Here is a 23,391-nt window from a genome sequence, read left to right on the forward strand (position 1 = left end):
AACTTCTCGATTTCGTAAGAAGATCGAAGGGCCCCTCAAGCACAGTCTCTCCCTGAGCGCCTGCTTTCCGTCTTGCCTTCCGTGTCTCCGTTGGCCTCCCCGTTCCTGGTGACGCGTGGGTGAACTGGAGCCAGAGCAGGCTGCCTCACTGCCCGACGTGGGGACCGTTACAGGGTCGGCCGCGGGCCCGCAGCTGCCCGTTTTCTCTTCTGGCTCTTCTCAGGTCTGCCCGGGCCGGGCTTCCCTACGTCTGCACGTAGGCTTCGAGAGTCACGTACAACAGCTTCCTGTACTGACCCCAGCTGGCGTTGATTCTGGAGGCTAAAGGGTGTGACCTCAGGGCCCTGGCAAGACTAACCGGCCCACGGGCCCTTGCTCAGTGCCTTTCCGCGTGTGAGTTGACCGTTGACCAGACCTAGAGAAAGGTGTGCCGGTTCCCTGGCAGCGGGGATATGCCTTCCTCCTTCCCTCCCTCCCTCCCGTCAGGGATATTCCTCCCTTCCTTTGTCCTGCCCACCTTCTACTTACGATTGCCGAGGTAGTTTAAAAATTTTACGTGATAATGCTGAAAGTATTCCGTGTTCATTAATGCCTTGAGTCTTCTCAGATCATCCCATTTTCAAATTAAACCTTTTATTTTTAGGTAATTGTAGATTCAGGTAAGAAATAATACAGAGGGAGCCTGTGTACCCTTTACGCAGTTTCCCCCAGTGGTAACGTCTTGCAAAACTATTAAACAGTATCATATCCAGGCTGTTGGCACTGATGCTACGATACGTAGAGCCTTTCCACGACCATAGGGATCCCTCATATTGCCTTTTTAGAGCCCCAGTCTCCTCCCTCCCACCCCTGCATCCCTCTTAACCCCTAGGAGCCACTAATCTCTTCTCCTTTCTATAATCTTGTCATTTCAGGAATGTTATATAAATGGAGTCATATATATATATATATAAATGGAGTATGTAGCCTTTGAGACTGGCTTTTTTTCCACTCAGCGTAATTCCCTGGAGATTCATCCAGGCTGTTGGATGTATCACTAGTTTGTTCCCAGTTTGGGGCTATTATGAATAAAGCTGCCACAAACATTTGTCTGCAGGTTTTTGTGGGAACGTAAGTTTTCCTTTCTCAGGGATAAATCCTTTTGTGTGCTGGGTTGTATGGTAGTTGCATATTTATATTCTTAAGAAATTCTTTTCCACAGCGGTTGTACAATTTTAAATCTCAGGAGCAATGTATGAGTGATCTAGTTTCTCCACATCCTCACCGACATTTGGTGCTGGCATCATTTTGTATTTTAGCCATCTGCATAGGTGTGTAGTGATATCTTGTGGTTTTAATTTGTGTTTCCTCCGTAGCTAATAATGTTGAATATCTTTTTGTGTTTATTTGCCATCTGCATATCCTTTCTGGTGAAATGTCTCTTCTTTTGTCCATTTTCTAATTAGTTTTTGTGTTTGTTTTTACTGTTGAGTGTTAAGAGTTCTTGATGTATTTTAGATACTGGTCCTCTGTCGGTATGTGGTTGCAAGTCTTCTCTCCCAGTCCGTGGCTTGTCTTTTCGTCTTCTTAGGCTTTGGCAGAATAAACGTCTTTAATGTTGATGACATCCCGTTGATCCATTTTCTCTGTTACGGCTTGTGCTTTTGGTGTCAGGTCTAAGAACGCTTTGCTGTAGATCCTGAGAACCTTCTTTTATGTTTTTTTTCTAAAAAAATTTTAGTTTTATGATTTACGTTTAAGTCTGTGATCCGTTTTGGGTTAGTTTTTGTATAAGGTGTGAGACTTTGATGGAGATTTCTTTTTCCCCATGCATGTCCTTTTTCTCCAGTACCACTTGTCAAGAAGGCTGTCTTTCCTCCATTGAATGGCCTTTGCAGTTTGTCAGACATCAGCTGGCATATTTGTGGAGCCATTTCTGGGACTCTGGTGGACTGACTCCTCCAACTTTATTCTTTCCTCTCAAAATCGTTTTTTAGCTCTTCTGGTGATTTTGCCTTTCCATATATATTTTAGAATAGTCTTGTCTATATCTACAAAAAAATTCTTGTTGGGATTTTGATAGGAATTATGTTAAACCTGTATATCAGTTTGGGGAGAACTCTTTTCTTTATTATGTTGAGTCTTTCAGTCCATGAACAAAGAATGTCTGTCCATTTATTTAGATCTTCTTTGATTTATCTTTTTTTTAAATTAGTTTCTGCTTTATAACAAAGTGAATCAGTCATACATATACATCTGTTCCTGATTTATCATTTTGTAGTTTTTATCATACAAGTCTTATACATGTTTTGTTTGCTAGCTTTCCTTCTTTACATGTTTTGTTGGTGCTCCCCCTCCCCCCTGCCCTCCCCCTTCCATGTGGGCAAGTGTAAATGGTAATTATATTTTTCAGTGTTCACATGTTCGTTGCTAATATATGGAAACACAATTTTTGTGTATTTATCATGTATCCCTTGTCTTTGTTAAACTTGTTATTGGATTTAGGGTATTTGGGGGGGGAAAGATTATATTGATTATTTTTCAGATATTGAACCAGCCTTGCATCTCTGGGATGAATCCCACTTGATCAAGGTGTGTAATTCTTTTTACATATTGTGAATTATATTTGCTAATATTTTGTTAGTATTTTGCATCTGTATTCATATAGGAAGGGACTTATAATTGGTGTTAGATTTTCTTTAAATATTTGATAGAATTCTTCAGTGAAACCATCTGGGCCTGGAGATTTCTTTTTTGGGATTTTTTGTTAAACACCCTCTGGGCTGGTGGAGGGACTCATTATCACTTGGTAGGGATGAAACTCCCACTTCCCTGGTGCCTTCTCTGATACCATCTGGGTGAGGGTATTAGGACACCTTATTACAGCCTCAGGAGCGGAGGTCTGGGCTCCACCTGGACTTGGCGTGCTATGGGTGAGGCCACAGTGCTTCCTGGGGTGTCTGGCTGGAGTACAGCAGTAATTGTGTCTTTTGCTAGGTTTCCCCTTTCCGGATCCTTTGGCTAGAGATAGCAGGCTTTTGCTGGGGATTTTTTTGTCTGTGCCCATTGGCGTTTCTGGGTTCCCCGTTTCCTCAGCTCCAAATCTGGGATCCGTGAGGCAAAAAGAACCCCAGAGAAGTCATCACTAGGGACCTGAGGTGCCTAGCCATCCTGCCTTCTCTCTGCCTCTCAGAGTCTCATTATGTTTGTTGTGTATGTAATGCCCAGGAGTATTAGTTGTACTTAGTGGAAGGAATACAGAGAGGTACTTCTATTCCATTTCCCTGGACGTGGAAGTTTCACTCTATTTTTTCAAATACAGCTGTTTTGTCTTCCAGGAGAGAGTGTGTAGTTACATCATTGGGCTCTGCCTGAGGCCTCCGGCCTGTGATTCTCAGTCGCTTTTTGGGGTCAGGCTTCCTGGGAGGACAGCATTCCACTTGACTCCGGACTCCTCTCCTCTTTGAGCCTGAGGCATGTCCCCTGCTCAGTGAGGTCACCTCTATCTTGGCCTGTCTGTGACAGCTGTCAGGAGTGAGCATCTCTTCTTCTCCCTTTCATATGTGTTGAACCGAGCCTCTTAAGACCTCAGCCTTTCTCTTGAGAATGACTTCTTGGTTTAGTGCAGGCACCATCTCCCTTCTCTTTTTATCTTTCATTTTCTCCCCATTTATATTTTTACCCGTTTATGGTTTGAAAGCATCCTTTTCCAGGTTGGTCCAGGGGTGCTTGTTTGAACCTGGTAAAGGATTTCTTTTTCTTTTGACACCAGCTGTGGCTGTCTGTGCAATACCTCCTCTCACCGTCACACCGTACATACGTGTTCAGGCTCTGGAGGTTTTGCCAACATGTCATGGGATAAAGTAAGGTTTTGGTGACATTTGCTGAATTCTGCCTTGTCAGTTACTCCTTCTCTTAAAGATATTCTGTGGACAGTCTATACAAGGTAATGATTGACTCAGAGACTCAGAGTGCTGCTTTATCATTAGCTGGCCCTGTGCTCAGCAAACCCCCATGCAGGTCTCTGTGGAGAGCTGGGTGGGAATCTGTGGTTTAGCGGGAAGCCCTCTTCACCCTGCATCCCCCGAGCCTGAATCCAAGCCAGGACCCCAGGCGTGCTCGGGCCCAGGTTAGTCTGCCCTGCCTGCATCTGCTTACCCTGCCGAGGAGTGGGGGGTGCGATGGAGCATCGGGTGGATCATGCCCTTCCCAGCCGCACTGAACCAAGCGGTACAATAAAAACGGAGCACATGGACATCGACTTCTAACACCGGTAAAACTGCCCTGGTTTGCGGTGTATATTCCACCCTATCCCATTAATAATTCCTGCCTTGGGGCACGCTGAGAAAAGGAGTGGGTGGAGGGGCTAGAGAAGATTCCCTCCTCTCCATGAAGTAGTTAAGAGCTGACAACCGTAGTTTTAATAATTGAAAATTAAACTTATTAGAATGTTGCTTCACCTCTTGGTAAAACCACAACTAAACTTAGCCAAGTACAGACTGGAAGTGTGTATTATAACCTCCGAATTGGTAAAATCAGTTTTCTTCCCGTAGAATCTGTATCAGCCGTAGAATCAGAGGATGTCATAGGTCCTTTGCTCATCTCTTTTATTTGACAGTGGAAGAGACAAATGCCCAATCAGTGGCCAGCTCAGAACCTGAGGCACGATTTCTTTATTGCTAGTTACTCTTTCCAGTTTGTGATGCTGGTAACCTAAGATGTAGAACCATAGAACTTTACCGTTGCAGGGACCATAGGAGTCTTCTGAGAATGGACCCTGGGGTTACATTCAGATTACCTTCAAGGGTGCAGGTGAAGGTGACTTATCTGCAACGGTCCTTATTTTGGGGGGTTGCTGATTCAGTTTAGGTTCAGGGAGTTTATGGGCATCATTACTAGAACATACCAGGTGTATTAAATTATCCCGAGCAGCCTCCCCCAGGTCTCATTTCTAGACGTATTCTGCTCCAGCAGCTGCTTCTGGAGGCCATGGGGCCGCCTCAGGTCCCGCACCCACCCCAAATACCATTATTAGCTTGGTTTTTGGCCCTGCTCTCCGGAATATTTACTATTAATTTCGGTCAGGCTAGTCCTGTCCCAGTTGATATTTTAATGTTATCAACTCTTAATTTATCTGTCTTCTTGAGGGATTGTCATCTGAGTGGATTATATGGGTGGACCATACTGCTTTCTGCGAATTTGCTCATTTCACTGTCAACTTTTATTAGGGATTTTTAGTGCAGAATGATTTGAGGACAAAACCAGCACCAACAGCTAGCATTGGGAACAATGGTATATACAGTTATTTCTGCTATAATGCTTGCTTTGTGTTACTTCCATTTAACTGAGATCTGAAATGCAGTGCTTTGTCTGTGTTCTCGTTGTGAAATTGGGTGAAAGTGAGAGCCAGGAAACAAACTGGTATACTTTTATTATTATTATTATTATTTGGTAATTATACTGTAGATGGAAAATTACAAAACTGCTGTTAATGAGGCAGAAGCAGTGTACTTAGCATCTGGGCTGACTGTTAAGTTGACAGTGTTTTGACCTCTGGATCAGTGGGTTTCATGCTGTCGCAGGCTTTTGGTCTGTTTGACATTTAAGCATAAGTAGATGCTATATTTACTCACATTTCCCTAGCCTTCCTCATCTTTTCCCTTGCTACTTTTCTCCCTAAAACATGAGTTGAAACACACAGAATTATTTTCCTTGTTACTCAGATAATTCCTCCTGTATACAAAGAGGGTGCTGAGCCCTAGGGCTATCTGAATCCTTACCAGAGCCCCAGTGTACCCCGTTCCCCCTTCCTCACAGCCTGTGTTGGAGGCCTAGCCTTCACTTTCTGTGCCAGGATTGGGCAGAGAAGGGTGCAATACAGGTAGCTGTCAACTATGAGTGTGATTACTTTTCAGCTTTATTTTCAGCTCTCGCATGTTACCTGAGTATTGAAAAATAATATTTTACTTTAAAAAGTAGCAGTTCTCTGAGCAAATGAGTCTGCCCCAGACTAGAAGTTAGCCGCTTATTACCTAAGTACTGCAAACGTTTTCCATTTTCAGATGACATAAGTAAACTGTCAAAAGACACGTGAGACCATTTAAGTGCATTTTATTATACTGTTTTCTGTTCAGAAGGCAGGTACTGTCATGTTAAACTGCTTTATCCTGTCGAAAGTAGCCTCAACTTGTATAGTAGAGAGTTAATACATTTTTGCTTCTTTGATTTAAAGTAACAAAAAAAGGACAGTCAGATTCTTGTAGACCACAGAGAAATCCTGGCCTGCCCCCATCCTCAAATGCATTTCCCCGAATCCAGAGAACGTGTGTCCTTACCGTGAATTCCCAGTATCCCAGAGAAGCTAATGGCATCTGCTCCTCTGGGCTGTGAAGATCCGTCACCGTTGTCTCAGGAAGCAGAGAGGACACGTTATCTGAAACGGGGGCGGTGGATAAAACCGGAGGGAGAACAATTAGGTAAACCCTAAAACTATTGCCAGCACACAAGTATCCAGGAAGAGAACGTCTGCAGTCCAGACAGCTTGCTTGTTCTCAAGATGGAATGGAGTGGGAACAGGTAAACGGAAACGTGGGAGTCAGCACAGAGGATGCGCACAAATGCATACGCACCCGTGTGTGCGAACTAAAGAGCAGAGCTTAATCTGATGTGACTTCCCAGGGACTGAATTCTCCCGTTTCAGCCATATGGGAACACTGTGACCTGGGGCTGTAGCCCACTCTAGCTCCCACCCTCGCCTCTCCTTCTTTCTGTACCTACAGTGGGTGAGGAGCCTCAGCCCATGGAAGTGGCTGAGCGCAGACTCCTGTGGCTCATCAGTGGTGGAGGGGACAGGGAGGCCAGAGGCTGCCGCCTGCCCTCACCGAGCCCTGGGGCCACAAGGAGTGCCCCGCTGCACAGTGCAGCGTGATGGGAAGGCGTCCCCTCTCCAAGGACTGGTGCGAGAGAGGTCGCTCTTGAAAGGTTGGTAATTAGGTGACCTTGTTACTCTAAAGCATTTTTCATAGTCTTTGCAGTCAGACGTTTCTAGCGTAAAGAGCACTTTAATTAGCAAAACCTCTTCTTGAATAATTTTGATACTTATTTTAGTTGACCTGCTAGTAACAGAGCCCTTTCACCCACCAACCGGTCCATAACTATTTTTATAGTTACGCGTGTTACAAACATACAGGCATCCCGTAGGGGAGCGTGTTTAAGTAATTCATTGTGAATTTTATGTGTGTCGTGAAGGGTGTTTGTTAACATGTCTTGATGAGAGATCATGTGAAACTTCTCTTCAGATTTTAGGGAGCACATACTTTGTCTCCTTTCTAGATCTCCTGTTTTATTCTTGTTGTTATGTCTCCATATAATAAAAGTGGTAGAACCACATCACTCCCTGAGAAGGAGAAGCTGCAGAGGTGGGTGGGGGGTGGCCTGTAACGCTGACAGCGGTCCTCTGCCTTTCACATGCATTTGCCTGGCGGTGGAGGGGGGGGGCGCGTATTTTTGCTTGTTTATTCCTTGTGACCCCCACCCTACTCCTCCCTTGGCCTTGGAATTAATTATTCAGAGCCCAGTTCAAATCCCGGTTCTTCCACCTCATGGCTGTGAGGCCTTGGCAGGTTTCTTAACTTCTCTAAACCTCATTTCCTCATCTGTAAACTGGAGATAATATTATCCACTTCATAGGCTATTATGAGAATCAGATGAGGTGATGTATCGAAGTTTATCTGTTTAAAGGACCTAGTTCACCACTTGGCTTAGAGTGGAATGGGCTCAATACATATGATAAACATAAAATGTTTTGACTTGAGTGTAGAAAACACTGGTTTTATTCCTAAGTAAGTGCAAGACATTCCGAGATGTCTGTGGAAATTCAGACATTATCATTCACTGCCTGGGATGAATGACGGTGTGGTAAAAGCGAATAGAAGACCTTCGTTCAAAGAAACAGACTACCTGTGATAATGTAGATGTCACCAGGATCTTATAATTAATGCATCTGTTGATTGGTTTTCATTGCTGTGGCTTGTTTTAACCTTTGGAATATGTGTTATTCGAAAAGGAATGCTATTTTTAAATGCTGCTTAACCTCATCATAGCTGCCTGTAATGTTCTTATTTTGTGACTGCAATAAACATTTTATGGGATAAAATTTGTATTTTAGTCCTTTCAGGAGAGAACCAAGAAAGAGTTTTCAAGTGAGTTTCTGATTTTTCTTAGTTTAGGTTCCTCAGAAGTTTAAACCTTAATTTGTTTGATGCAATAGCTGAAAGAAAAAGTCTTTTGAAAATGTCTTAATTTGTTGTCAGTACAAAAGATTGTTTCAATTTTAGCTGGAGTCTATATTTTGAGGCTTTCTTTAACTGACTTTAATAAAAATTACACATTTTACAAGGTAGTAGTAGATACTTGTTGCACGAATGTCCAGATAGTATTCAGACACATTTTATCTTCTGCTATGTTAGGTTTATTTTTGGAATGGAAGTAATTGAGTTCTCTATTTATATTTACTTTGAGTTTTTTTGTGTTTTAAAAAGATGCCATGTTTAGCGCTTATATCTAAGGGGATGAAAAATATGTAGCGTGTTTCAGTTTTTCCTGGTTAGTTAATGGTGTAGAGCCCTTTCCAAAGAGGATTTCAGTCTGTTTTAGTTTATATGTGATTAGATTTTAAGCTCTATGAAGTTTCAGTTTAATATCTGAATTTATGTATCTAAACTTGGTTCATTGGTTTTAATCATAAATCATAATGGTCAGTTCATCCACTTAAGAAACCAGTTCATGTGCAAAAAAGAACAACTGATTGCTGCGGCCATTCTTTTTGCATTCCTGTATTTCAGATCTCAAATAACTGAAGTGAAAAAAAATTTAAAAAAAAGAAAGAAAGCTGAATTAACCACTAATTAATTTTTATCATTTTGAAGAAACTTTTTTGAGTTGTGGGAACTCTACTGTCAAGATAGATGCCCATAAACTTGTGTTGTAAAGTTAATTATACATTAAAGTAGATTTACTAACATACTTTATAAGGATACCTCTTCACACTAAAAAAAAAAAAAATGTAAAAGTAACAAAATTGGAAGTCTACCTAATGCCAACAGTCTCTTTACCTCGTACCTTGGGATGAGCATGACTACATAGTACATATTGTTTGTATTTTACAGGGACATTTTACATTGACCATTTAACTTGTAAGTTTGCTTTTTCTTCGGAAATCAATTATCGTAGTATTTGAACTGACCGCTGTATACTTATTTTGAGGTTTAACCAGGCTTCTCTGCATATTAGAAAATACTTCGTAGGACCAACCCTGTTTCCCCCTTTGGTTTATTTAGAAGACTTGCACTGTCTGCCAGATGCTGCTTCCTAACCAGTGCAGTTACGCATCTCATCAGAGAATCCACCAGCACAAATCTCCCTACACCTGCCCCGAGTGCGGGGCCATCTGCAGGTCGGTGCACTTCCAGACCCACGTCACCAAGAACTGTCTACACTACACGCGGAGAGTTGGTTTTCGGTCAGTATATCCTTCATTTCCGTGCAAATAAAGCTTATTCACGGGTGAGGGCACAGGGTTCGGAGTGGTCTGTGCACATCGTTTTCAGGGTCATACAGTGATACCTCGATTAACAGACCCTCTGGGAAGCTGGCTCATTTGTAGTCGAGTTGATCTGTGTGAATCCTGTAATGTGGTACTGACTCTGGTCCACACGAAGCCGAGGGTCAATGGGGCCCATCCTTCCAAGCAAAAGTGTGCAGGTGGTAAGGTTTGGCTTTGACGGACTGTTAGAGCCTTTATACTTTCTGCACCCTTTCTAGCATACTTCTGTTGTCATGCTGTCTGCATTTTAAGCCCTGCAAGAATGCAGTGCATTTCTGTACCTCTGAATACTTGCTCTCATCAAAACAGAAAGGGTGTGGATGGTCCCTTACTTTTATCTTGTCTTGTTAAAGGATTGGGTGTGTGTCCTTTCCTACCAGCGCTCGTTGTGGAAGAGCCTTCCAGCCCAGATCACCCTCCTTTATTCCTTCTTCTCCATTACCTGAGTCCAGGCTTCTCCCTCATCTGTGCACATCTTAACCGTGACCCCTTTCACTGCCCCCTAATATTCTCACATGTGTCTTTTACAACATCTGACAAGGCTAATGTTAGTTTAGTATTGAGTGATGATGCATTTGAACTTGATCCTCCACTCTGTGACCTTCTGAAATGCATTCCCGTACCTTTTAGAAACATTTTATTCCTGTACATTTTGACCCAGTGAAGGTCCACCAAGAACACACGTCATTGATATACAGTGTCTTTGTTAATAGAGGTATTACTGTATTGTGTATTTATCTTAAACTTGAACATTCGTTCACCTGGTATTGTTAATGTTAGACTGTTAATATACAAAGATTTTTTTCTTTTAGTTGTGATACAGATACGATGTTTTATAAAAATGAAGGCCAGTCGGTATGATTTAGAAGTTTTATTTCAGTTAAATTTACGTTATGGCATCACCAGTTTCTAGGTGGTTCAGTCCATTTTTCTAACACTAAGACTTATTTCACATTTTTATCTCATGCCTCCAAACCTGTGATGCACAGATGTTTAATGGATGGCAACCACCCTAGTAGAAAGCCTTTGGTTTGGAAATGTAGAAACCAGGGTTTTTGTACCCGTTATGCTCCTCGTTGTGTGGTAATTCATGTGTTCTTTGTGCCTTGGTGCCCTGTCTGTAACATTGCTGTGATGTTTGCCTCCATCTCTGTGGGCATGTTCTAGAGTAAAACAGGATAATCCGAAAGCATGCTAAGTGCTTAAGAGGAACGGTCCACTTGGAAGGTGCCCTTGACTCCACAGAATTCCTACACAGTGATACTTTGGTTCTTATCCCATGTTTTGAAACTCTTATTACTGGATTCTTTATTTAATATAAAACTACAAGTGCAGTTCTTTTAACGGATGCCAATTTCCTCAGATATTTGTAGTTGATTTTTCTAATATAATGAAAGTAAACTTAAGTTGGAATGAATAAAGGAAGTCAGACTCCTGTAATGCCAGCTGTTCCTGGTATCTTTTCTAAATTAAAACAAAAGCTCTGCCGGCAAGCTAAAAGTAATTAACTCAACTTGGAAAAGACCATCCCTTGCTTTTCTTTTCTTTTTTTTTTTTCCCCCTCATTCACAGAGTTGCTTAAATTTGGCACTTTGAATTTTTACTAAAATTTCTTTGTTTAGTATAGACTTTTTTTTCTTGCCATTTGAGGGTTACAAGAGCTATAAAAAACACTATGTTTGTACGTTCTGAAGTTTAGTTCATGTTTACCTCTTTAGGTAATAGAACAGAATTTGACCTGAGTTTTTTTCCTGTTGTTTCAAATAATGGTCCAGTCTGCTACTTGTCTGGGGTTTAGCAGCCCCTTGACCTTGTACATTTTCCCCTCCTTTTTTGGCTTTATAGTTTTTCCAATTAAAAAACTTTTTAATTTCATTTTTAGCCGGAGGAGCATCTCTAGCATGGCTCCTAGCCTGACTTTGTGTCTTCTTGGTTTGGCGCCTTGTTTACTCTCTTTCTGATCATATACTGCATCTCCCAGATATTGAGGGGGTCATTTCTAGCTTCTGGTTGGCTTGGTAAAAGTCATTTATTTCTCTGAATTTTTCTGCTTCTTGATCCACTAGATCTGCATCTAGGAAGGGGAATTACAGGATTGTATACTGTAAAATTTTTTTTTAATGAAGAGAAACTTAATTGGTACCCAGAACACACAGGGCTTCAGCTATATTAAATATTTATTAATAGACTGGATTTTTAGTAGCATTAGGATGCTGTATGAACCCTTCAAATTCTCCTTCTATTTTTCTATTTTATTTGCGTTCCGTATTGGCCTCTTTTCTTCCACTTGTAGGCAGATATTTTACAACTTTCTTTCAAGTTCTTTTAAAGTTTTCTCCTTTCTTTCCTCACGTTAAGGGGAGGGGGGCTTTCCCTCAGCCTCCATGAGGCTCTTCGGACCAAGCCTTAGCCACCTCCTTTATCAGCTGTAGGTTCTCTAACCTCTTGCTTGTTTTCTTAGAGATTAAATCTTCCTCTCCAGGCGACTTCAGAGAAACAGCCCTTCCTTGGTGTTTTGCCCTTTGAATACACCTTTGTACTCTTGATGGGGAAAATACTTTATGATTCACGATGTAGCAGATTCTTTTGTTTAATAGTTAGTAGCCCATCTATTTTTGTTTTGTGTAATCATCCTCTTTCATAGGAATTACTGGCTTCTGGGGTTGGGAAGGACTAAAAAATTATCTATCCCAACTCTTCTCATTTAACAAATGAGAAACCAGCCCAGAGAGGATCAGTAACCTGTTCAAGAAAACCCAAGCTCTAGTTAACTCAAAATTGTTTCAGTGTGCTCGGGTGGCTTTATTGCCCGAAACAGTAGGTCAAGTAGACAGGACAGAGGAGCTTTCTGTATTTCTTCTCCTAAATTCAGTGCTTTTAATGTATATGCTGCTGAACGTGATGCCTGAAGTCATTTAAAATGCTAAGGCATTAATTATGGTCTTTATGAAATGCCCGCAAAGCTTAACATGGCAGGCTTTATAGAGCACGTGGAATTTAGAGTGTGTCACTCCTGTATGGCTTCGGAAGCTGCTCCTTGAACTTGGAGGGAGGTTCTAAGTACAGAAGTGTCTTAGGTGTTAACGCCATTGAGCGCTGCCCCTGGAAGGCAGCCCCAACTGCAGTCTTCCTCCCCCAGGTCAGCTCTCACATTCACACCCAGGACACGTCGGCTGGGTGTGTGAAAGGTCTACCCCTGCAGACCCTCGAGGGTCGACAGAGAGACCACTCTCAAATAATTTTCAGGTGTGAACAAAGGAGGAAGACTAGGTGATAGACGGGTGGACTGTAAGTGGTGCTGGGCGTCCTTGCGTGAGAAAGGTGAGGCCGGGGAGAAATGTCTCCAAGTTCTAAAGTTTGTTTCTGTAGGACTAGATTTGAGTGAAGAGTGAGCTAATCATCAAACTATTAGAAATTCAAGAAGAGGTTAGATAGAGAGGCAGTTTACATAGGGAGGTTGGTTTTTCAGACGGTTTATCTTTCACGTCATTTGTTAAACAAATGTAAGTGTACTTACATTGAATTTCCAGGAGACAAACACACTAGGTGGTTGACCTTCTCTGTGCCTCCGTGTGGTCAGGACACAGTGGCTGTGGCTTTGGAGCCAGCACTCATTCCTTCCTCTGGGTCCCTCTGTCGATGGCATATAGGATTAGATAGCAGAGATTTCTTCCGTTGGGTATTGGGGCTGGTGGGGACCTCAGAATCCAGCGTGTGGGGGTCCTCTCAAAGCCAGCAGTCGTAGGGTCTTGCTGTGCTGCTGGCCTTGACATGGCCCCATGGTCCATTGGTCTCACCACAGCCTGGAGTCTGGATGTTCATTCTTAGAAACTTGAAAGATGCTCAAAAAATAGTCCATTGGAGTTTGATTTTTCTTCTTCATGATCTTCCTTCTCAAATATATAAAAATAATTTGATCTGTTATAAACAGAAAAAACCCCACACGCTTAAAAAAGCCATTAAGAACCTTAAAGGGCTATTTGTTCATTTTACCCAGTTTTACACAGTTAAGTTATACATGTTTAGTAGTCTCGTGCTAACGACTGTGTGTTTATTTTCTAACAGATGTGTGCATTGCAATGTTGTGTACTCCGATGTGGCCGCACTGAAGTCTCACATTCAAGGTTCTCACTGTGAAGTCTTCTACAAGTGTCCTATTTGTCCAATGGCGTTTAAGTCTGCCCCAAGTACACATTCTCATGCCTACACGCAGCATCCCGGCATCAAGATAGGAGAGCCAAAGTAAGTCATGCTGCCTTTCGACTTTTACCCCACTCCTTTATTAGTAATTTAGAAGAGGTGGTGGTTCTGTGGGATATAATTTAAGATATGAAAAATTATGCCACTGTGCAGATTTTGATGCTCTGTGAAGTATAGCTCATAACTCCCTAAACCTTTCAGTACTGTCCAGGGGGAACTCTTTGTCCTAAAATGTCACTTACTATTTATGCTCTTGTCATCAGTTTCTGCTAAACAAGTGAATGTTTATCATTTTTGTTCTTCTTCTGAAGATGATTTTGTTCTTTTTCTTAAGATGATTTTAATAGGTTCTTGGAAGACTGTAAAAAACTGTCCTCTTGCAATTTTCATAGTTTCTTATAGTGTACACTTTTCACAGTAACATTTATAAGGTGAAGTCAACCTAAGACACTGGTTCCTGCATTTAACTTCATAGCCGATGTAAATCCTTGATTAGTAAAAAGTAAATTTCATTTTTTGCTTGATCTCGCTCTTAATTTTGTCAGCGTTTGCCTCGTTGAGTCTTTAATCCTGAGGTGGTGTTTCAGCAGGCAGTTACAGGCTGCCCGCCTGCAGTGGTGGCCAGCTTAGCAAAGACGAGGCAGTGAGGGCGCTGGGGTCAGGACCCTGCCGCCACCCACCAGCTGAGTGACCTTGGGCCGGCACTGACCCCTGTAAAGTGAGGGTCATGCTTCTGTCCCCGGGTTTGTGTGAGGATAAAGCAGGGTGAGGTCTTTAAAATGCACGGCACGTGGCCCCTCTCTCTGGCACACGGAGGGCCCGTAGCCTCGGCTCCTTCCCTGCTTCCTCGGTCCCTGGATGTGCACACAGCCCTGGATCAGATGCCCGGCCTGATGTTCACTTTCTTCCTGTGGTGTTTGCAGCAGTGTGGAATTTGATAATTATGTGAGGCTAGATTTGCTTCCTCAAACCTATTGGTGCGTTTTGTCTAAAACTCTATAATCAAGGAAGTATTAGGGGAAGATATGTGGATATGCCGTATTATGTATGTCTGGCTTTAATGTAACATTTAGTTTGGGGGAAATGTCATTGGCTAAACACGATAGAAGTGACTCTGTTTACTAAAAAACTATGAGAAAATGGAATTTTATTCTAATAGGACTTTCACTCTGATCTTTGTAGATCTTCAAAATGAAACACATTACAAATTAGGGGATCCACATACGACTTGGTGTCTTGACTCCAAAGACAGACATTAGTGAAACATCAGTTAAACAGCCTTCAGTGTTCCTGGTCATCATCCTTTCGGACACTAGCATAGTCTGCCCTACCCCCTACTCTTTCCCCCACCTTCCCCCCGGCGAATATAGTTTTTGACTTGTTTTTTTAATTCAAGTAAATAAAACTTGATTCACTGGAATGTGCATGAAATCTGGAACAGGAGTTGTTACCTGGGAATACAGCACAGCAAACGATTAAAGTAAACTAAAACAATATTCCTCAAATTTGAGTAATGTATAGGAAAAAAATCATTCCAGTATTGTCTTAAAAACTTTTCTCTACTACAGTGGTTTTTTAACAAGTGCAAGCCCAAAGATAGGCATTAACGATTGAGTTTTAAACTGTAAAACTAAAACAAATTTACAAGTGAAATACAACAAAACTCCCAGACCAGTGAACACAGTTAAGAGCATTAATTCAGGGTAATGAGTCAGGTCCTCACTGCAGTAGCAGGTGCTGCTCCTCGGGCCCTGTGATTGTCACCCTGTGCTACAGGTCCCACCTTTCCCTATGCACACTCCTATAAAGCCTGGGTTCCTGTGCCGTGCTGGAAGCTGGTTGGCCTGCATTTGACCCAGAAGCTTTCCTTCGACATTAGACCTCTGTTCTGCTAAAGTTACAGCCCCACGTAGATAAGTAGCTCCCACTCCAGTAGAGCGTCAGGCGTGAAATCTCCCAGCAGTCTTTGGTTAACAGGTGGTTTTATGCAAATGACTCAAAATTATGCAGATTATTTATGTTAATTTTTAAAGATCAATCTAAAAATCCCACCTCCCATTTCCTTTAGAGAATATATGGAAGTCTGAAAATATACCCATGAAGACCTGCAGTCCCAGCACCTCAACTTGAAAAGCACAACATAAGATTTTTATTTCACAGACGTTTATGTAGTGATTATTATGTGCAGGTACCATTCCAGTGCTTTGTTTTCCAGTGTGTGGTCAGGCATGTTTCCCTGCTGTGTCAAAGGGAACTTTGAACACCCTTTAATCTTTTCTGGGTAATTTAAGATCATTTTGAATGTCCACTACTAGATTTTATGGTGATACAGTCTTGTGACTGTTTTTATGTCTTCCTGGACGTCTGATTAACCAGCCGTTTCTTTGGCTGCTTTTCCCTTCCTTCTATTTGCCTCTTCTAAATGTATATAAATAGAGCAATGAGGACTTCAAAGTGAAGAATTGTATGAGACGGATTGTTCTTTTTTTTTTGTTTCGTTTTGTTTTTTTAAAGAGTCTGAGTGCCCTCATCCATGACACTCCTGGGTCTCCTATCATTAGTGCTCAGCTGATTGCTATGTGATTGAATATGGGCCCTGAATCCAGATTATTTGCTCTGCCATTTACTGGCAAGTTGTTTAGTTTTTTATGTCTCAGTTTCTTTTCTTTTCTTTCTTTCCTTTTTTAAAAAAAATATTTATTTATTTATTTATTTGGTTGCGCCGGGCAGGCTCGCCGGTTCCTTAGTTGTGGCATGCGGGCTCCTCAGTTGTGGCATGTGAACTCTTAGTTGTGGCACATGGGATCTAGTTTCCTGACCAGGGATCCAACCCGGGCCCCTTGCATTGGGAGTGCAGAGTCTTAACCACTGCGCCACCAGGGAAGTCCCAAGAGATGGAGTTTTGGAGCAAGTTCCTAAGAAATAAAAAAATACAAAACTACAGTAGCGGCGTGGTGGAGGACTTTGATTCAGACTAAGCTGAATTTAAAGCACGGCCCTGGGATTTACACAGCATCAAGCAGATTCTCTAATCTCTGAGCCCGTGTCCCATCTGTGAGGGGGCAGTGGTGCAGATTCACCTAATGGAGGTGTGGGGACGTGTCCTACTCGGACGGTGCCTTGTACCTGGCTGTACTCACTCAGTGGTGATGGAGGCGCGGTTGGCAGCAGTTCTGAGCTTAGAATCCTTTCCTCATGTGTTTTTACATTTGTTTCAAGGGTAGCGCTCTGTCCTGACTGAGGGTGGGCTTTTGGATCTACTTTTTCCTTCCCACCTCCTATTTCCCTTCCCCTGCCTTCCATCCCCTGCCTCCCCACCCCTGCAGGGTTTTTTCAGCCACTGCCTCTCTCCTTTGTTCTAGTCCAGTTATCCTGCCGTTCACTCAGTCTTGCAGTTGGGTCAAGTCAAAAACTTTTAGGTTCAGCTTTCAAAGTACCTCCCCTGCATCCAGCCACACTATCCCCAGCATGCTGTGCCCGTGTAGACTCCGCCTTTGTGCGCACTGGTCTCCCTGTCTTTTTTTTTTTTTAAATAAATTTATTTATTTATTTTTGGCTGCGTTGGGTCTTCGTTGCTGCGCATGGGCTTCCTCTGGTTGCGTCGAGCGGGGGCTACTCTTCGTTGTAGTGAGCGGGCTTCTCCTTGCGGTGGCTTCTCTTGTTGCAGAGCACAGGCTCTAGGTGCGTTGGGCTCAGCAGTTGTGGCTCGCGGGCTCTAGAGCGCAGGCTCAGTAGTTGTGGCGCACGGGCTTAGTTGCCCCGCAGCATGTGGGATCTTCCCGGACCAGGGCTCGAACCCTTGTACCCTGCCTCGGAAGGCAGATTCTTAACCACTGCGCCACCAGGGAAGTCCTGGTCTCCTTGTCTTGAACAAAAGCCCTCCCTCTTCTCTGCCTGCCAGTCTCCCTGTGGTTCTTTCCTGCACTGTAGCAATAGTTGGAGAGTCTGCTCTGTGGTCATGGTCTATCACTATGTCTGTGAAGTTCGTGGTACCCTTATTTGGACTTTTCTTTTTTGACATTAGCACCAGTTTTTAATTTTTTAATCGTTTCTGTCTTATAGAAAAGTTGGAAGAACACCGTGGAGAACTCGTGCGTCCCCGTCACCTGTATCCCCCAGTTGTTAGCATTTCTGACATTTGTTTCATCCTTTCATTTTCTTCTTTCTGTATCTCTCCCTCTCTCCTATTTAGGAATAATGGGGCATGATGACATAAATATTTGAGTGTGTTCTGCCTCTCCTCCCCAAAAGGACACTCATGTATATTATTACCACCATCTAGCCTCCCAACCAGGAACCAGCATGGATTACATTACCAACCAGTTCATAGATCCCATGAAAATTTCTCCAGTTGTTGAGATAATTGTCTTTTTTTTTTCTTTCTTTCTGGTACAAAATCTAGTCCAGGAGCACATTTTGCATTTAACTGTCCTGTCCCATCAGCATGCTTCCATCTGGAGCAGTTGCTCAGTCTTTCCCCCTCTCATCCAGCAGAGGATACCGGTCTTGTGTTCTGAGGATGACCCTCCTTCCCGGCCCGGCCCCGCTTTCTCATAGTTGGACTCGGGATACATACTCTGGCAGGAATCTCCTCATCAAATCCCATCGAGGATGCTCACCGCCCACCTGTCCTTCTAGGGATGTTACTCTCCATCATCTAGTCCAGTTGGCAGCGGCCAGATTTCTGCACTGTGAGGTCACCATTTCCCCCTGTTTTTTTTTTTTTTTAAAGGATAGCAAATTTTAAAAAAAAATTTTTTTATTTGGCTGCATTAGGTCTTAGTTGTGGCACGTGGGATCTTCCTTGTGGTATGTGGGTTCTTTTGTTGCGGCACGCGGTCTCTTCATTGCATTGTGAGGGCTTAGCTGCTCTGCGGCATGTGGGATCTTAGTTCCCGGACCAGGGATTGAACCTGCGTCCCCTGCATTGGAAGGAGGATTCTTAACCACTGGACCACCAGGGAAGTCCCTCCCCCTGGTTATTTGTTAGTGGTTTGTAGGGTGTATTCTAGTATTACACCAAAAACCTGTTCCTCAGAAAAATGCTGAAGTAAATAGATTATGTCCTGTTTTATACTTTCTTTGCAGTTCAGTAGACGGCAACAAAGCAAAACAAACAAAATCTGAAGGAATGTAGCATGAATAAAACAAGCCATGCCATTTTTCATGAAGGAGTTATTTCTGAAAGTGTGAGAATAGAGTCCTGAGAAAATACTTAGCCTAGCTAGTAAGTCTTAGTACTTTTCTTGAGGCTATTCTGCTAATTACAGAAAAATCAGGAAGTATAAGCAAGCAAAACAATAAAAAATTACCATCCAGCAGAGATGACGATAGTTATATACCATCTGTTTCTTTTCTGTACCCTTTAAACAAATGTGGTCATACCCCACATACTGTCTGGTTACCTGTTTTTTAATTTGCATGAAGATCATTCTATGTCATTGGTATATGTCCGCATCATAATTTTTAAAAATTCATACATTATTGCTCTTATTTAACTACTTAGATTACTAGACGTTTCGGTTATTTCCAGCTCTGAGCTATTTCAGACAGTGAGGAGATGCACATCTTTGTCGCATCTGGTAGACTTAAGGGTGACACATCATTAATGTACCACCTTTGGGCTGAATGATGAAATCCTGTAAACCTTGTCTGATCTTAAAAAAAAAAAACCTTTCTCATATCAAGGGTGCTTGCGCTCTGTGCCAGGGTAACTGACATGTCAGGACCTTCTAAAAACATGTCACTCACGCCAATTAAATTTATAAATTTCATGTGGAAAAAGAGAAAACAAGTTAAATCTATAATTTTGGGGTATAGAAATAGAGAGTGAGTTCCAAAGGTACGTGAGAAGTGCTCTCTTAAGACCCTACGAGGAGACAAGCGGTTTCAAGAAGAAAGCCATTCCTTTTTTTTAACTTTTCTGTAGAAATAGCAAACAAAACCTCAGCTTTTTCTTTCTCATGTGGCTCACACCTTTGGTCAGTGTTTCTCTGCCATTTTGCTAAGCTGCTCTTTGGGATTCTTTGTTCTGGTGCTTCTGGTTCTTCAGAGGAAACACAGGTGTCCCTAGGGCCTCCCTTAAGGCCCAGGACGACCCTATTGGGAAAGGGTGACCTCCTGTGGGCAGACGCGCTCACCAGTGACCCAGCAAATCTCTGGGGGCAAAGGTTGGCAGCGGGGAGGACTCTCTCCCAGAGGACTCTCCCCTGAGGGCCAGAGGAAAGCGTGGATGGATAAAGGAATTATGTCCAGAGGGTTCAGAGCTGCTGAATTAACTTAAGGAGGCTGCTTGGTAGTAACATATTAGGTAGGGAAATGATTTGTAGTGGACAGTGAGTATTTTAAACCATTTAGAGCACAATAGACATTCAGGTGTTGAAGCAACATTTGATTTGTGGATTTTCTTTTATGCGTCTTTATTTTCATGCATAATTGCTTCCTGGTGCAGGGCTTTCATTGTTAAGAACAGGTACAGAAATAGTGACATTCAAGTGTAAAATTACTACTAACTCTGAAAGAAAACTTGCAACAAGTAACAGTGTGTTCAGGCATCCAAGATGTGTGGGCCTGCTTAGTTCATCAGTCAAATTCTCTCAAGTTAGGGTACCACCATCAGGCTGTGTTCCTTGTCTGATCTTTAAAAATATTAAAAAAAAACAAATCAAGGATGCTTTTGCTCTGTGTTAAAGTAGCTTACAAGTAAAGACCTTGTAAAAATGTGTCAGTTGTAGATCTGTGTGTAGTAGAATGATTTCTAAACAAATGTGGTCCAGTGCCTCTATACCCAGAATGTTAAGTTGGGCTGCACTCCAGTGATGCCAGCTGCCTTTGAAAGTTTGTTTCAAAGCTAAACTGCTCTATTCTTTTTATTGTGTTTGTTTGTTCTTGCTGCTTCTGCCTCCTGAATTCTTGGATGTGAAGTAGTGGTTCCTTTGGCCTGAGAGACGAGGGCTGACTGACATTTCCCTGCACCTCTTCTGTTTTAGAATAATATATAAGTGTTCCATGTGTGACACTGTATTTACCCTGCAAACCCTGCTGTATCGCCACTTTGACCAACACATCGAAAACCAGAAGGTGTCTGTTTTCAAGTGTCCAGACTGTTCTCTCTTATATGCACAGAAGCAACTCATGATGGACCATATCAAGGTGTGTGCGCATCTCTTACGTCCTTTAAATGAACTGCAGATCCATTCATTGGTCATAATTCAAGGCTGAGCTGCAGATTACGGTAAAGCATGTGCTCTGTCGAAGGAAGGGATGGACGCTGGTCGTTGGTAATGAGCAATTTACAACATGCTGTCATCACGAGTTCACTTAACTGAGGGATGCTTTTTATTCCCGAGCCCTGGTTTGCATACCATGAAAAATCAAAGCAAAGTAACAAATGCATGCCCTGACTTTAAAAGAATAATCAAAGCTTTAGGGTTTTTTTTTCCCCCATATGTGAAAATGAAGGCTGTGAAGTTTACTTTTTTGAGAACTTGGTGTTATGTAGGATTTAGAAATAGACAGGGACTTTGATGAATTATGTTAATTTGTATAAATATTGGTGTGTTTAGAAAAATGAAGGTTTTCCCTTGAAATTACTTAGGCAGTTAAGTTTGCATTATGATTGATGCCCTGGATCTTGTAGTCTTTTTTTTTTTTAAATCAAGTTTGCATGTAAACTGACAGTGAAATGTCCAGGATACAGCACAGTATCTGGCACCTGCTGGGTGTTCAGTTAATGAAATGAATAAATGTCCAGTTCGGACGACCCACTCTCCAATCCCCAAAAGGGGCACCTAAATCTCTTTATAGCCTTTTAAGCTCACTAAGGACAGAGCTTAGTCCTAGCCTCTTAACTGCCCACTGTGAGAGGTTAAGCAATTTGATTCCTGTGTCATTAGGAGATAATATCCATCGGCTCTCAGAGATTAAAGTGACTTCCTTTTTAAAAAGAGAGACAACAGACCCAGTATTATCATAAACTCAATCTCTCTTTCTCTTAGTTTTTCTGTTTTTAAATGTATTATACAGAAAAGGTCAGTTTAAAGAGCAAACCAAGTCTCTAAATTATTCTAACCTCATGTTAGTTAAATGAACGGACTCTTAATTCTTGAAAGTTCCCGTGTTGAGTGTATATGAGCATAACTGCCTAAAACCTCTCAGGCCACTCACTAGAAGCCAGGTGAAGGCAGTGACGGCGTGGCATTACTAGGGCGAATAAAATGCATGGGAGAAGTGTTTCATCATTCTCACTTTAAGTACGATAAAATCCTCTTAAGATGTTTTAAAGATTCTTACGAAAATTACAAAATTATCTTGACAATAAATATTTAATGAATCATCACGAAGAACTCTACATACTGCTAATAAAAACACAGGGACATTGGAATTAGACCCAGATATTTTACATGTACGATATGCGGGTTGGGTGGGGTGCGAGGAAAAGAAGAAAAGTTGCTTCTTAAGAGGCTTTTAAGGTATTTGCTTTCTGGAACTCATGTTACATCTGGAAGTGGGGTCATCCGACTCTGTGGTTAGGGTCTTCCTTGTGTTAATAGTGAATTTGGAGGAATACAAGGTTCCAAAGAAATAGAGACTGAAGAAGACTGGTAAAACCCTGTGGCCACAAGGAGGAGAGAATTGTTTTTATTCATCCGAACCTTCACGAGACTCCATGATACAAAAACAGTGGGAATGCTCACTGATGTTCTTATTTCAAGTGTGTTCTGTATGTTCGAAAATATTATCCTGCCTTTATGTGTTTGGGGCTGGGTAAGAATAAAGATAGTTTTAGGGGCACTCTGTTTTTGTTTTTTAAATGTATGTATATATCTAGCTTGTGAATTTATTTACGTTGTCTGATACCAGCGCTGTTCAGTTTTTCATGAGGAAGAAGTTAAGAGAAAGGAGCCCAGGAACCCTGTTTCTCTACATACATATTTATTTAGAGGTAGATTTTTATTTGCCCAATTTAATCCAATTTGTATCATTTCTTTGTTCCACCACAATGTGGATTTATTCACTGTGTGGGACCCCTGTGCTCCATGTTTGCATCTGCATTTAAAGTAAACCTTCAAGTTATAGTCATTCAGGTTTTTTATTGTTGCAGGAGCTAAGGAAGCATTAATTCCAGAAGAATTAAGTTGTATTTCTTTTATTAAAAAAAAAAATTCATCCTTAAAAAATAATTTTATTTTTACTTAAAATATAAAAACAAAATGAGTAAATCAGAAATTCTCATTTTTGCACACATTCCATTACTCTGTGGTCACAGCAGAACTTTTTGCTGCTTTTCTGGAGTTTCTGTAGCATAAGGCTATCTTAGAATACTTATGATACTTTACCCTCTCTTCAACTTTTTAGTTAGTAAAAGTGCATTTGCCTAGAACCTTATGAAAAGTATGTCAGAAAATTTGGGGTTTGTTTTCTTTGGGTTTTAAATGGTTAAAAATGTAAAAATTTGGCTTCTGTTTTGAAAAGGACCATTTAAACACAGAGGCCTCTGCACTGCATGGTGGAAAAGAAGCAAATGCACAGTTTTTGGTGTCAAGAGAGGACGTCTCTCCCCAGATCTTCTCTTTGCAAAGGCACATTAGACATTCAGCCCAGGCCCT

At 41.9% G+C, this 23,391-nt stretch overlaps 1 protein-coding gene across 15 annotated transcripts in view; it reads left to right on the top strand.

The window, feature by feature from the left end:
• The window catches only part of ZNF532 (zinc finger protein 532), a 114,664-nt gene that overhangs the window by 60,779 nt on the left and 30,494 nt on the right, over positions 1-23,391 (top strand). For all 15 annotated transcript variants that reach the window (XM_060118146.1, XM_060118151.1, XM_060118148.1 and 12 more), the window contains 3 exons: positions 9,318-9,499; positions 13,649-13,825; positions 20,773-20,935. In XM_060118146.1, coding sequence (XP_059974129.1) covers positions 9,318-9,499; positions 13,649-13,825; positions 20,773-20,935 — 522 coding nt within the window. The remainder of the gene's footprint in view (positions 1-9,317; positions 9,500-13,648; positions 13,826-20,772; positions 20,936-23,391) is intronic.

This window comes from Mesoplodon densirostris, chromosome 15 (assembly GCF_025265405.1).
Source record: "Mesoplodon densirostris isolate mMesDen1 chromosome 15, mMesDen1 primary haplotype, whole genome shotgun sequence".
Classification (NCBI taxonomy): Eukaryota; Metazoa; Chordata; class Mammalia; order Artiodactyla; family Ziphiidae; genus Mesoplodon; species Mesoplodon densirostris.